Source organism: Pyrgilauda ruficollis, unplaced genomic scaffold, assembly GCF_017590135.1.
Source record: "Pyrgilauda ruficollis isolate IOZ18807 unplaced genomic scaffold, ASM1759013v1 scaffold25, whole genome shotgun sequence".
NCBI lineage: Eukaryota > Metazoa > Chordata > Aves > Passeriformes > Passeridae > Pyrgilauda > Pyrgilauda ruficollis.
The window spans coordinates 11,669,224-11,685,470 of NW_024523822.1; the positions used below are offsets into that span (position 1 = coordinate 11,669,224).

Consider the following 16,247-nt stretch of genomic DNA (forward strand, 5'->3'; position numbering starts at 1 on the left):
ATCATTTTAGATACCAAAGAAAGTGTTACTTTATTTTCCACATTGGAGGCTGAACGCAAGTGGAAACAGAGGAAAAGAAAACAGGAGGAAAAATTAGCACCACTATTGCACTATCACTGACTGTGTGGAGTTGTATATTTCCTACTCAAAAGATTTATGTCTACTCTACCTATCAGTTAACCTTTTTACTGTATTGGTGTCCAGAACAGAACTTAAATGCTTTCATGTAAGCTGAAAGCACCAGTGTGCAACTACATCAAAGACAAGGAGCCTCACTGCTGTCAGTGACTCCTGTAACCCAGCAGTGATGTCACCCTTGCAGAGACTGCTCTCTGTGCACCCTTCCCAAGTAAGCTGCTGTAAGGATCTGTTTAGAGCCAGAGCATATGTGCAGTGGCCTCCTAACACTGCAACAGCCAATAACTTTTGAGGCCTTTAGCAGCAGTGCAGGCTGGTGGCCTGAATTCCTGTCCAGCTCAGAAGCTGGCAAGTACTTGCTTATAGCCTAAAAACTTCAACAGTTTTCCAGATTTGTTTCCAATAAGAACTAAATGCTCTGAAAATAAATGAAGCCTCAGAGACCTGTGGTTGCTGTTATTATATGATGATATTATTTCTGTTAGCTTTAGAACCCCAATGAGTTAAAGGCTCAAGAAGAAAATCTTAACAAAATTGGAAATCTCTATCTGAATGATGGGCTGAGAAAACATGCATTAAGTTCAACTGCTCCAAGTAAGCCCTAAGTGCCATTGGGTTCCCACACCACACTACCCAGCTTCCACTGGAAGAAACACCAGGCAGATGTGTCAGGAAGGAGAAGGGCTGTGGTCCAACACACACCACACACCCTCTCTGAACAACGAAAGAATTTAGCGCTGTTATTGGCTTGAAGCTCAGATGCTTTCAGGTATCACACAAATACACAGAGAGCTCACCAGCCTCTACCATTCTACATTCAACATTTGGCATTCTATGATAACCACAGAGGGGAGCCTATGATTGTTACTTGATAAAACTGTTCATAGAAGCAGAGCGAGGCCAGAGTTTATGAAAGATCTTGTTCCCACATCTTGTTTCATGACATATAGGATAAACTGTCAATAAAAGTCCAAAAGAGACCCTTTTTATTTGGTAGAAGTAAGTGATCCCTCAGAATACTACATCATTCCTAAAGAGAAGCAAAATTAATTCAGACTGCTTGAACTAGACAAAACCAACAGAATCTAATAGTGTACAGATCCACACTATTGTGAAGGAAAAGTGGAGGAAAATTATTAAGTGAAGGGATATATGTAAAAAACGGCCACATGGGAAAACTTTACAAAGGGCTGTATTTATTACACTGCCTAAGAAAATCTCAGGAGATAAAAGCTGAGAAAATCATTAACGTGATATGTATAAATTTTAAAAAGTCCATATGTAAGTTGCACACACAAATTCTGATTTCCTTACTAGTAAGACTGGTGGAAGCTTCAAATTTTGGTTCCCCAAAATAATTTGATGGTTTATATTTTATTTGATTCTGAACCAAAATTGAGTAAAACCATTTTCAAGTTTTCTGCTAAATTAAAACAATATCAATTTGAATAGAAATTTCCAATTATTTACCTCGATTAAAAATATTCTTTTCATTTTAACATCACTTTTGTTAATATATATTACGAAATGGATTGCATCCTCTAGTTATCCATAAGAGCAGTAGTCTGACCCAGATAATTATTTATATTTTCAAACAATATTGAAAATAAAACATCAATATAATCCAAAATTAGATTTTTGTTCAATAATGTGATATGTTTATTTCTGAAATGGTAAGTTCTACTACAGAACTTTTTCCCATATAAATTTTTATAGATTTTTAAATGCTTTTATTTTTAATCATTTAAAATCCTCTTTTTATTAGTATTTTTTGAAAACTATAAAAAAACCCCTTTCCTCTGCCAGGCTGATAACACAGTGCTGAAAACTTCACTAGGAATGTCATTGAAATCCAAGCCAGTCCTCAGAGACTCAGAGAATGGAGCTCCATCAGAAAGTTTGATCAGGCAGAGAATGAAAAAAAGTGACAAGTTATTTAGATTGGAGTAAATTTTTTTTTGAGTTGGCAAAGGGAAAATAGCCTGCTTGAAGTCATGTCATCTTTAATTTGTTAAGTTATTTATTTTCTTGTAATCCTATTTGAAGTATCAACATTTCCAGTACATTAACTTGATTGGCAGAGGTGCTGTATGACTTGGGATAAACCCCAGTAAAAATTTTTATTCCTATCTGCTCCAAATTCTGAATGAGTTCCTCTCAGCTGAAAACATCCATGCCTTAGAAACATCATCAGGTGCCTTTTACCTCTGAACATCACATCAAGTCAAGACTTCAGAGAGACACACAGCAGCGTTCTGGCCTCATCTCATTTTGACCTCAGTAACTGATCTGAGAGAAATAATACTCAACTGAGTAAAAACTATTTTCAAAAGCAACAGACATGATGAAAGGTAGTTCATAAAAGACTGCAGGATCATACCGCATCACTATAGGAGGAATCATCTGTTTAGGTCAAAAAGAAGTAGTATTTGATATATGACACTTGTACAAATTGTACAGCTATTGCACATTTTTCACCTCACCATTTTGTATTCTTTCCAGCTTTTCTGAAAATCCAGACTTCCATCTTCTCGGTGTTGTATAACTGTCCATCCTCCTCCAGCAATTTCCATATTACAAAAGACCTACAACAGTAAATAAAAAAGAAAAATTAAAAAACCCAAACAAAATATAAAACAAGTTTGCATTGAAATTCTGCATCTTAGGGGGAGAAAAGTATTTGTGAATAACACTATTAAGGAAGTGTGTTTTCCTATGCACTCATGCCCTGTTCCTGCAATGAATTCCTCAGTCATTTGGTGACAAACAGTTGTCTCCTTATGTTTAGTGTAACTCTCCCAGCAATGTCTCCTTTCAGTACATCACCAAGAATATCTCCCAGTCATCCCCTTCTACTTCAGCTTTCCTCTTCACATTCCTCCATGCTCTTTTTTCTATTTTCTATGCAGTGTCCCTGAAACCGCTCCCTTCCTCTTAATAAACAAGAGTAATTCTTCCAGTGATAATAATGCTTCACGTAGCTTTTAGCAGAGTGTCGTGTGGTCTCGGAGAGAATCTTGAGAATTCTTGCAGAAAACACTCATCCTAAGAGTCTGAAATGTAGCACAGATGAGGTTATTCTGTTTTCCTTAGAAGTGTAATATTGCCTGCAGTGTTCCAGGCAGTGTCCCAAAATGGGACAGGTGACCTCAGAGCAAGCTGCCTTATATGACAGAGAATATAGGTAGAAACAGGCTCAAGAGATGAAATCTGTGAGACAAGGTCAGAAGTTAAGATATATACTCAATATGTAAGATCATACCCTGTCACCATTGCACTAAGAAAATTATAACCTAGATGCTGAAGATTCTGTGTATAAAGGATAATGAAACAATTTGACAATTTGGTTGACACTTGATATTAGAATATTGTGTAATATGAAATCTGTTACAAATCTTAAATAATCCATATAATAATAAAAATGGATATTAACTTTTATTCACTTAACTCTTTTTCATTATCCTTCCAAAATACAGAAGATAAACTATGAAAAAAATTAAACTACTGCTTGTGCACTTGTTTTTCTTGGTATGTGACAAGCAGTAATCATTTTTGTTTCTATTTTTGTAGGACACTTGATTTTAAGATCAAAGTCTCTTCGGGCTACTCATTGAAGCAAATTTTCCTAATTTCATTCCCCTGTACTTATCCATTCCATATTAACACTTCACCTATCGTAAATTTTATTTGTCTGTGCTTTTAAAAGCTGTATTCTGCCCTTTAAGTAAAAAGTCAGTATGTAAGAGTGTTGAAGAGGTTTAGCTTTGGGCACTCACAGCAGCAAAAGTCAATCCATTAAGTACTGGTTGGCAATTTAAAGCTTTATATTGCTTTGACAAATTGGAGGTTGCTATTCAACACAGTTAAATAAAACTTTGTCCTGCAGTTGACTAGAGGACGATATTCTACCCTCAGGAAAAGCCATTCTAAATTTCTCTAACTCTAAGAACTGTCATAGTAACAATATGCAAGTGTTTCTGTTTTAATTTGCACCAGGCATGCCAAGTGAAGTCCCTGTGAAAGTGCAGGAAGGAAATAGAATACCAGGACAAACATGAACTTGATTCAGGGTAACCACAAGAAAACCCACAATTTTCTAGACAAATATTTTGGCCCTATTCCTTCTTTAGGGAAGCCACTGTGAGTCAAAACATTTATATCCAGGATTTAATGTCTTTAGTCTGATTTACGGTGAGAATTTCTAAAAGATGGATTTACTTTCCTTATAAGTAATTTCAAGATCCCATGAATCCACTGCCAATTTTTAAAGCATTAAATCCTTGACTGTATTAAGATTACTCATTTTAAAGATGCATGCAAATTTTGGGATTTTCATACTATGATATAATGAAATACCTATAAAAAGACTGAAGTTTTCTGAATAATATATCAAATTGAAAGAGAAAGCTGCACAGTGAAAAAAAGATTTGCCAGCAGCACCTTTTTCACTTGTCATCATTGTATGGTCTGGCACTTTCCACAGTGATAGACACAAACACCTGCCCATATCAACAGGAGTTCTATGGTGACTGTAGATGTTCCTGTGCATAGCTTTAGCCTTGTCTGTCCCAGAGAACATCAAGGCACTCAGCCATTTAGCACCACTTAATGTGTTCTGATACTTAACCGTCTATTAGAAAAGGATGAGAAAAGGTGACTGAATTTGTATGCATTGTAGTTTCTGATTTTATAATTAATAAAATAACCTGACTTAGAATAAAAGACATCCAAAATATTACACTCTTGCTCTTCCTTAAATGCATGGGTAAAAATTCTCAAGCTCCTAAAAAGCAAATATGGTATTATTTCTACTTATTTTAGCTTTATGGTCTAAATTATTAAAAATTTTATAAATAGCATTCAGATCTAAGCTCAATTTTAAAGTAAATGGAAGATGTGAAATTTCTATAAGTTGCATTTTAAGTGCATGCACACTAAGACCCCACAAATCTACCTCACTGGCATGGAGCAACAAGCTCGAGACCGGACCTTTGAGATTCAGGGAATGTGTCTGTGCTACGCAAAAACAGTCTGATGACAGTTTGCACAGCACAGAGGGATAGCTTACATTTAATGTGTTAAAATTCTGCCAGATATGCCCAGAGAGAGCACCAGCACAAATTTAGTGGGAAGTCCATAAGAAGAAAGTAAAGGGGGAGGAGTGAAGACCACAGCCACAGCAATTGCTTTGGCAGAACCATGGGGACACAGATGCAGGGAGCCCAGCAGCAGGGGTGGATAACTTCACATTTTCAGTGTTGGTAGCAGCCACGTTTGTGGGGGCATTTGGGGAGAGAGGGGGTGAGCCAATACCTTGGTCCAAGGGCACATGCAGAGCTCCTGCTTGCAGTCACACCAATCATACCTGGCCTTCCCTAAGGTGACTTGGTTCTTCCAACTCCAAAATGAGACTACCTTACTTTCACTGCTCCCTTGCTCATCAGAAGCCTTGCTTCCCCTCTAGCTCACCCTGACTTTGCTAAGGACTGAGAGGATTTTTTTTTGCCTTTTCTTTCCCTCAGAGTAATAATTTGTCCACATTATCAGGCACTGCACACATACACATCAGAATAAGCCAATTAATTAGCTCAATAGTTTAATTCTATCTTTTTCTCCTTCTATATAAAAATATGGAATATTATTAAGATCCTTTTAAACAGTTACGAAACACTAATTTTGATGGAGGCTTGAAGGCTAATGAACTATATTAATGAACTGTTGAAGTTAGGAAAAAGAAACAAAAATTGCAGTCTAAAGCATGAGTGAGAATATAAAAACGAGGTATGTAAATGGTATGAAGGAAAATTTTTTTGTGAATAAATGGATGTGAAACCAAAAAAACACCCAAATTGAGAGTAACATTTGTATATATGACAAAGGTATTTTCCATTGAATATCAGGATTCTAGTAAGTATCTTTTAGAAAATATAAAAATAAATTAAGGTATATTTTGTAACCTGACGTACAAAATTGTTATGAATGAGATAGTTGCCTGTGACTGTGAGTAATACAGAAGATAATAATATATTAGGGCTCTTAAGACATGCCAGAACTGTGCATTGCATTGTGGTAATCCAGATAACTAAGCTGGCTTTAAACAAGCAAGTCTGTCTCCATGGAGTACCTATCAGGATATTAGAGCAATCTGACTGTGTCTGCGTGGTGCTACCTCTGGGCTAATTAGTGCTGGCACAATGCTGCATTGATGTGATTTTGAAGCTATCTCAGCTGGAGTTAGTTCAGCTATCTGCACAGCACTACCTTACAGCTTGTTTAAATGACCTTAATGTCTAAAAAACCACCTGTTAAAGCAATCACACTCCTCACTTGACTAACATGAACATGCCTGGGCTCAGCTCTTGCTGTGTTATTGCTAGGGCAAGACAGAAATAGGCGTATCAGAAATGTGCCCAACATACAGAAACACACACTCCTGCCTTTTCTTGCTAAAACAGGAACCCTCCAGGAAAACGTAATGGAATGGCACCAGCTGAGTTGTGATACCTGTGTTGATTGATAGCACTGTCTGTAACCAGGAATATAGTGGAAACACAGGATGGTTTCCACTGTGTCCTTATACTGCCAGTGAAGTGGGTTTGAGGTAAATGTACCAGAAGCATCAGTGTCACAGTGTTCCCAGGTAACCATTGTTTTTAATTGTAGTCCAGCTTCTGGTAATGGCTTATGAGCTTCAGTAAGGCTAAGAAAACTACTGCCAATTGGTACATGTAATTTGGATGTAGATGTTGCATCTCTTTTTGAGTGGAGCAGCATCTGCAGAATTTTTTTTATTATTCTTGTCCTGCTCAGTAATGCTTTCAGGGATCTCTGCCTTTTATGTCATGTCAATTATTTTCCCATTCACATTTACCAGAATCATGTTGATCTTGGCCCATAAAGCTCTCCCACCCCAATTCTACTCATGGCTTAACGAACTCTAATTCCTTGCTAAACTATAACACACTGATGTTTACAGGCTTCCAAAGGCCTTTTGTAATACCAAACTCCACTTAGGAACAAGGTTAGCATATCTTAATATGATCATAATATTACTGTAAACAACAACATTGGTAATATTTTTTAGTCTTTTTATGTTTGCAGGGTCACCATTTTACTGCAGTAAGAATAAATTCACCAGACAGAAGTGGTTCCCTCCCTCCTGTCTGGCCCACTTTATGGCCACCACTGCATTTCCCAGGTAATCAGCCCTTAGCCTTGGTGTCTGCTCCCAACAATGCCCTCTCAGAGGGACAGCCAACATTCCCCCACAGACAAGCTGGGTTTAGGTCATCCTCTCATGTTCCTAACCTCAGTTCCTGACTCAGGTACCTTAACAACAAAAGCCTTGCAAAAAAATAATCTCTTATAAAGACTAATGTTTCATCTGCATAAAAGAAACCCCCTCCCAAGTCTCTTTTTTTTGAGAAGGATGGGATTATACATGCTTCATAATTTCAAGCAGTGCTGGCACTCAGCATGTTGTGTTCTTTACAGCCAAACCTGATTTTCCCTGTCCCCTACAAGTGAAGCAGAATTTTTTAAATCCTTATCTTTAACAACTACTCATTCTGCTCCTTCTTTTCTCCTGCTACCAGATAATCCCCAAGATCAGCTTCCTCATTATCACACTTTACAAATTCACTTCGAAATTTTATTGCAGATTTATTTGCAGCCTTAGTCTGATTCAGCTGATCTTGCCAAGTGGGAGGAAGTGAGTCAACTACTGAGTGTACGTTGGAACTTAGGAAGGATTTTCTGTCAGCGGGAAAGAAGAATGTCTGGAATAATACAGTTAATCATTTTCTCAGCCTATTATACTTTTTAAAGACTAAATAGAAGACAAGCTTTTTATACCAGCACAATATTTTGTGGAATGATAACTTCAATAAAGACTCAAAACACTCCTTTCAGTTCAGAGCAATATCATATTAACAAACAAGAAAATAAACTCAGTCTTTACCTTTTTAGGATCTGACACATTGTTAATATAAATAGTGTAGACCCCACTTTTGTTAACACCAGACTGGTATACATCTGCACAGTCTCTGAATGGCTTTTCTTCTTCCTTTTTTGCATTCTTTAGTAAAACTGCAAAACAAAAGACATGATAATATAAGTTACAACAACAGTCTTAAGCATTTCTGTATCTGGGAAGTCCACTTTTGCACACTGCATCCCGTTTAAAGATGCACAGTAATAACTGTACAGTGTTTCTTACACAGTTCATGCATTTGGCAAATTCTAGTAAAGAGCTAGTACAAAGACTTTGGACAGATGGCAGAGTATGTACTAGAAGAAGTTGTGATACAAATAGCTAAGCAGAGCATCCTGTCTGCTGAGGTAACACAGCATGCTCCTTTGACTGCAAAGCTCTGTGCTCCTGCAGGTGTTGCCTCTGACTAAAACTGAACCTGGGAGGTTGTCAAAGAATGCCCCAGAGATGGCACATGAACGTGGAAAAATGTATTCAGTATTGTGATCTGACACAGATGCTCACCTAAGACAGCAATGCTGGAAGGAGAGAGTTTTGTGCTGTTCACGAAGTAATGACTTTTGAGCAGCATAGGAACTTGGGGCATTAATGTCTCTTGCTTAATTTTGGGTTTTTTTTTTTTTTTTTTTTTTTTTGTTTTTTTTTTTTTTTTGCTTTGTTTTGTTTTGTTTTGTTTTTTGTGGGGTTTTTTTTTGGTAGAGAATAATTTAATTATTTTCATCTCTGCATTCATAAAGGTTAATAAATACAATAAAAGAAAAAGCAGTGCTACTGAGGTCAGGTGTCTAGAGGCAAGATTTATAAAATTCATTTTGGCTCAGCACAGGGAAGCAGTTAATGTTATAACACCAGTGCAGATCTTGATCCTGTATATTACAGATAGACCATATGTATATATATATGAGTCTGGGCTGAGAAATCAGGAGTGCAAAATGTTGAGAATCCCAGTCTTGAACAACCAGGAAATTCCCTGTAGAAGGAGTAATATCTTAGAGTATTCTTCACTTTCACAAACAAAAGTAGCATGACCCCACACAATAGTGAAGGATATGATTTTATTCCAACAACACATATTTTAAGCACATCAGTATTCCCATGGAAATCCATCTGTCTACTCAGATTCTTAAAGTTAAACATGTCCTTAAGTGATGTGCAGGGTTTGGGCCAGCACTTCATTAATCCTTACAATAAGGATACAATATTTAAAGTCTTCCAGACACACTCATCCTCTGGTGAATGATACTTCTTTTTCATTTTTGGCTTGAAAGTGTGAATTATAGATACAAAAAGGACTATATCTTATTCACTCTGAGTGAAATGGCCTCCACTGCAAAGCTGATGCTGATGTGCAACAGGGCAATTGCCTTGCACAGTATGTGGGACTACACGGGCCACAGGTGGTGAGAATAATGCCAAGGGCGTGCAGTTGGGAGTACTATCTTCCCTCTGAACCCCTCAGAGCAGTATTTTAGGATGGCAAATTCCTGCCAGAGCACTTGGTATTAATACCGTTTCACAGATGGGGATATTGACGTAAAAAAAGTTAAACATTTTACCTCAGTCATTCCATGAAAAGGTGAAAATAGAAGAATAGTGAGAAATCCAGTCTTGACTCTACTGCTCTCTAGGTAGATATTTTGCACAAAAATGATATTATTCTTTCCCTTTTATGTGTTTTATATTATTATTTTAAAATTTTATTTTAAGAAACAAAAATCCCTTGCTTCTCCCTTTCCGTGTATTTGCTTCATGTTTATTATTATTCAAAACTATCAACAAAAAAAACCCCCTAATTTATATATTTGCATATGAAATTCAATTAGGAAATCAACAGCTTTGAAACTTAGCCATTTTTGGAGAAGGTAGTGCTGGCAGTGCTGCAGATTACAGCCTTCCCTGTGAGATGGCAGGGAGTGAGGTCCTTAGCAAGGTGCACATCAATTGTGCACTCTCTCAAAAGTGACATTTTTTAGATAAGACATAGAACTGAGGCCTTCGTGATTTGTGTTAATTAAAGACTTCATGGTACTTTCTGTAAGCAGATGGTGCTAGTATCTGTGGCCAAAGTCCAACCTGAATAATTACTTGGGGTTGGAGCCAAAGCCTAGAGGAGTTAAAGAAAAGCCTCTCATTGATTTCAGAGGGCTTTAGAATAGAACCATTCTTTCTGGCCTGAATTTCACTAATGCTGTTGTTTCAACTGGAGACATCAGTCTCTCCTGTTTCAAAATTATATTAAGTGGTGCAGAGGCACTGCTCATTTCCTTCAGTCTTAAAACACTTCTATTTTATTAGCTGTATGCAGCAAGATTATCTTACCTCTTACATGAGTGTTATACACACATCAAAAACCACTTGGAAATAACCATTAAGATTCAATAAAGGAAATTTGAATTTGGGTCCTTTCTAACTGAAACTTAGACAAAAGAAATCAAGAGTAGGTTTTAAAGTTTATATCATTAAAATTTTAAACAAGGTAAGATGTTAATATCAGAGCAAACAGCCTTGGTAACTTTCTAAAGAGATTAATCTCTAGGAATTGTCCTTAGAAATAAATTATCTTCTGTTAAAAACTAAAAGAAACACAATTACAGGGATGTTTGTGTGAGAGACGAAGTTGAGAAAGACAGGTAAATGTTATAGATATGGTCATCTTTCCTCCTAGACAGCTGAGGTAGCTGAGATCACAGAGAGAGCAAACATATCATTTCCTAAAAACTAAGCAATCCAATACCCATTTGGGGTTTTCTGCACCAGGGGTTTTATTCCACTGTAGCCAGGAGAAGATGGCTTTCCTTGGGTGCCTCTCACCCCTCTCTCAGGAATTAGTGATCCCCCTGGAAGAAAAGCCCAGCTCCTTCACAAGGACCTATACTATTACAGATTGCAGCACAGTATATTAAGCATGACTAGCCAAAGTTTAGGTTTTCTTAATACATCATACTGTAATTTGCAAGAACAGCCCAAACTTGACAGAAAATTAATACTCAGGAATGTTACTGGTAATGTGCTTTTAGAATAAAATATGTTTTCTCTAAGGTTTGCTGTTGTTTTTCTAACTAAATATTCCATACAGTTTCCAAACTACTTCTACGTACTATAACTCTAGACTATTTTTTTCTACAACATTACATAGACCTTGAATCCTTTATACATTAAGTAAAGTCCCTGAATGATGTATTGGCTCACATATGGTAGATGTGTAAGTAATTTTTTTTAAAAGTAAGTTCAACTAGATTAGTTCTAAAACTAAATATGCAACCATTAAATTCCTTAGCTTCAAGATATTGACTTTACACAAACTTCTAATGTTAGTTTAGCTGTTTTCATATACAATGACAGAGTTTTATGTACCTCAAGAAAAAGATAAGTCTATGTGAAGCAAAGTAATATAATAATTTTTTAAACTGGAATGCTTATCCAAGGTTTGGAACCTGGGAGGGTTTTCTGATTGCCTTCTCTGGATGAATAAACTGGTCATGCTTCTTTACAGCAATGGTGCCTGTGTGGAAAGCCCTGCTTTTCTGAACAGAATGAGAACCAATAATAACTTTTTCACTGCGCTTCCAAAAGTCTTCTGGGTAATTTTTAGCCCAAAAACTTCCTCCTTGGGCTATACTATCTGTTTTCCCTACTTGGTGGCAATTAATTTTTTCAGTTATCAGTCCTTCAGCTGTTCCTTTTCCCCAGTTCCTGGATGGTGAGTGGAGCCCAGACAGTAGTGGAAGTGCCATCCACAACTGCCCAGGCCCTGTGGATGATGAACAGGAACCCAAATCAATGAGGTCTCTGTTAACCCATGGGCTGTGCAGCACCAGAGCTGAGCAGTGTTCTGCTGCACCTGCTCCCAGGATATTAACCCTCAGCAAGCAGAAAGCCAGGGTCAGCACCTGGGGCTGCAGCCCCTCCAGTTTTATTAGAATGGCTTACCTGTGCTTGCAAGTGAGAGAGCTCCAATATATAGGGCTTTTTCCCAAATCAATAGGGAAATTTAACTGATTGGTTGATATTATGTGTGCCCAGTGTAGAGTGAGACTATTTTTTCTGCTATTAGTTGTAAAATTAAATCAATAATTAATTCGTTTATTTCCTAATAGCTATCACAAATTGTGAATGTTGTCTTTTTTTTCTCAGGTTTAAAGAAATACCAACTGACTACTAAGAATAAGTAGCTTATGAAATATTTACTAATCTAGTATTCTCCTCTAAGAATATAACATTGAAATCATACATTATCTGTTTTTCCTAGCTGTATGTAAATTATCTAATTTCATCTCAACTAGGAGAAAAAAATTGAAATAATCTACTTGATTTTTTTTAACTGATATTTCTGGTTGTTTTTGAGAAAATTAAGTTGTCTCATTGCTTTTCAAGTCTCCATCAGTACCTGGTGAACAGCACAGCCTGTCTATAAGCAATAAAGAATGTTAAAATGCAGTTAATTATGTTGATTGAATCAATAAATCACAATCATGCTTCCTAAATTATTTGAGATCTGAGCTGCTATGTTTGTGAAATCAGTTGAGACTGAGTTAATCACTAGTCTCTTATGTTCTTTAGTGATACTGAAAATAAATGAAATACAGCTATTGTTTTTCTGTGTGATGGTGACTTATTTGGACAGATATGCAGAGATTTCTTTAGTGTCTGAATGAATTATTATATTTTCATTGTTTCAATGTTCTATTTACATAGATCTAATTTTCTTATAGACCAGAAGTAACAAAAAGGCTCTTTAAAGAAATCATTAATGCTTTTGAATTCTGAAAGGAAAAGTCTTTCTCCATATCTTATTGTCATGTATAATTGACCTAAATTTTAGCTGCACTATCAAAAGCATCTGAGGTAAAAATTATGTCCCATGTTGAGCAGCTCCTAAAAAATCAAAAAAGGAGAAAGTTGTAAATTGGTGGTTTTTACCTAAAGCTGCTACATTCCAGGATAGGGTCATACAGGGACTGCCAAATGATGGTTTCTGTCTAGATCCTGACTGCAAATAAATTTTGCCTTGGTCTTGTCATTGTTCCAGACATATTGCGGGGAATCCTGCATTTCTGTAAATGACCCTCTGTCTCTGACCTCTTTCCCAGCCATTTGGGTGCAGCTGCTGTGGACCAACAAAATTCCAATTACAATGGCAAATAATGCCTGGCTTGTAAAGAATCAAATCCAGAACAGTTTGTTAATGTTATCCAAAGGATGTTACTCAAGCTGTTACCCAGTGAGGGGGCCTGGAACACTGCCCACACATGGATATATGTTCCCTGACCCAGCAACAGCAACCACAAACAAATCTGACAGAATAAGGTGAAGATTTTTTTTTTGTTTTGGGGAGGAAAAACATCCAAAGACTTACAGTTTTTGCTGACTTACATGCAGAGGACAGTGCTGTTTCAGTGTCCCTGTCTCACATATACCAACCTCCACTTGAGAGCAAGTATTAAACTGCAACCTAATAGCTGACTGTGACACCCAATGTTGCCTGCAATAAGACAATCCTGTGACAACACCATTGTGTTGCAAATGTTACACAAAGTAGAAGAAAAAGCACAAACCTGAAGGCTGATTTCAGTTCAGGTAGGCTCTCCAGACAACTACAGTGATGCCTACAACCTGAAATGATAGCTGTGAAAGAGCACACTTGGGTCCCTCTTAAAATGGATTTGAAAGCATATTTTCATTCAAGTACATATTACACACTATCTGTTTTTCTTCCACAAAATATGTTTCTGGATTGTTAAAGCTACCACTGTCACTCAATATACCCAATGCAAAAAATAATTAGAAAATTAAAATCCATTGAGATGTGTGTAATAAAAAAAAATATTGCAGTCAGTTATTCTTGATAAAATATTAGGAGCTTTTTATGCATCTAGCAAGTCAACTAAAAGTTTTAAATGTGAATCTATACATAGTTACTAACAAATTCTGATTGTTATAAAGACAAACTATTACCACCTGATGCAAAACTTTCTCCAATGTCAACATTTTTTCCTACTTTATTAATTCTATGTTTTATCTTTATCTCCATAAAGTCTGAAAATCTTAAAAAAAACCCAAAACAATAATGGGGGGATATTAGTATGAAAGGTGCTTCTGTATGTCTTGGAGTCCAGCAGTCTTCTCAGATACGTCATTGTGCATGCTTGTGTACTCCTGTTTATTTACTAGGGAGGTGAAAGGAAGTTTAGGACTGGAGTTTGGACAGGCATTTTCCTTTCAACAAAATATACATTCACCAAAATGCTTTTAAAGCTAATATTCCTTTGTGACGTTGCTGTGAATCTGACAAAAAGACCAGGCCTTTGGCAACTTGGAAAGTTCATTTTGACATATTGGAATAAAATATTTCTGATCTGGGAATTATTGCTCCATAATCAAGTTTATAGATTATAAATTTGCAGATTCTAATGTATAAAACTGTATTGTCAAGGCCCCCCAAACGAAGTTAAAAGACTAAATATCCCAGGTTACTTTCCTGCTCCAGCCTCTCCAGTGTCCCATCTCCAGCATCAGGGTCCTAGAAGTCATGGGGCTTCCTCACTACTTTCAACCATCATCTTCAGTTTTTTTCTTCTTAAACTCTCATAATTACTTATTTTCTTTTATATTCTTTTTTTTTAGGACCTTTCTCCTCAGGAGGACACTAAGATTTTGCAAGAACTTGGCTAACACCTGGTGTGAAAAAAGAGTCTTCAATACGAACAGATGTTCACAGCAGACAACTGGAGAGCAGCATAAACACAGGAAAGCATATCCAGGAATTTACAGTATAGGTTCTTCCTCCACCAGATGAAACACCTGCATCTTTAATAGGTTTTGAAAGAGTTCTCTTCCATTAATGTCTCCAGTTAACATTTTTGAAGCCACGTTAATTTTCATCATTCAGCGTCCCATACCAAGTGTAATATGTAATTTAGATAATTTCTATCATATCTAAAATATGATAGAAATATACATGATATAAGTTATAATGTTTGTAAGAAATATCCAAAAAAGTTACAAGTCCATACGCTGGAGCAAAGCGATTACCTCATACTGAGCGACTGCCTCATGCCATTGCGAAACCACAGATGGTAGTGAGGTGAAGCCTAATTTGAAATGGAAAGAGCCTGGCTCTGGAGGAGATGAGTCCTTACTCAAGAACAGCCAGGGCAATGAATACTCAACTACTGGAGATCAAGATAGAAAGAGCCATCGGGGACTTTCATCCCAATTCCAGGTTCCCGTAATCCAACATCAGCATTCATCGTTTGCTGGGAACTACATTGTCCAGCCCAACGCAGAGAAAGAAGACAACATGAATGTGTTTAACCATGAAAAGAACAAAAGCCACTCTGCCTCGGGCTAATTAAAGTGTATAAAAGCTGCCCGGACCCAAAAACTTTTGTGAACAGAGGGGGATCCGATGTGATAGAGGTCAGACCAGCGTTCACCCAGCGCCGAACCCAGGCTCGACGCTGTCCCTTTAGATTGTGGCTATCGGAGACCGTATCACAGTTGCAAAATAAAATTTGTCTTTATTAATTATTATTTTGGCTTGATTGATTATTACCTATAACACAAGGAACTTCATACACATACCATGGGAAGGACAATTTATCTTTGTTAGTTTTTAACAAGAGTGTTCCAGGTGGTGACACTGCATTCTCAGCTGAAAGTGTCAGTAAGTCTGCACACATGCTCTACAAGCCACCTACAATTTCTATAGCAATCTCTTTCTACTGTGTTTTGCACCACCTGAAGTATCTGTCATAGGTTTAGTTAATGGTATTTCACATACTCAGTTGTCTGTCTCTGTAGATTTTTTTGTGTGCAATGTGGGTTCCAATATTTTATGCAGTATTTGAACACACCATGGATTATGTGATACATTTTTTCCTGATTTCCTGTCTATTCCTTTGTAACAATTTAAAAAATAATATTTTCATTTGGGCCATTAACTGGTGAGTAACACCTCCTGCATCTTTCATTCAAGATCTTCCTGGGACCTTACCTTCAATTCATATGGGTGTTTTAGAAGGTGAAAGAAAATAAAACTCTAGAATTTCTTTCTTAGGCACATTCATTTGCTGAATGACGACAATAGAAAATGCTGGCTTTCATTAAAATGTTC

The 16,247-nt window shown here is 36.9% G+C and overlaps 1 protein-coding gene across 1 annotated transcript in view; it reads right to left on the reverse strand.

Moving 5' to 3' along the window:
- The window catches only part of ANGPT1 (angiopoietin 1), a 152,669-nt gene that overhangs the window by 46,207 nt on the left and 90,215 nt on the right, over positions 1-16,247 (reverse strand). The window contains exons 5-6 of the mRNA XM_041470794.1: positions 8,099-8,226; positions 2,622-2,723 (exon numbers count right to left, since the gene is read on the reverse strand). Coding sequence (XP_041326728.1) covers positions 2,622-2,723; positions 8,099-8,226 — 230 coding nt within the window. The remainder of the gene's footprint in view (positions 1-2,621; positions 2,724-8,098; positions 8,227-16,247) is intronic.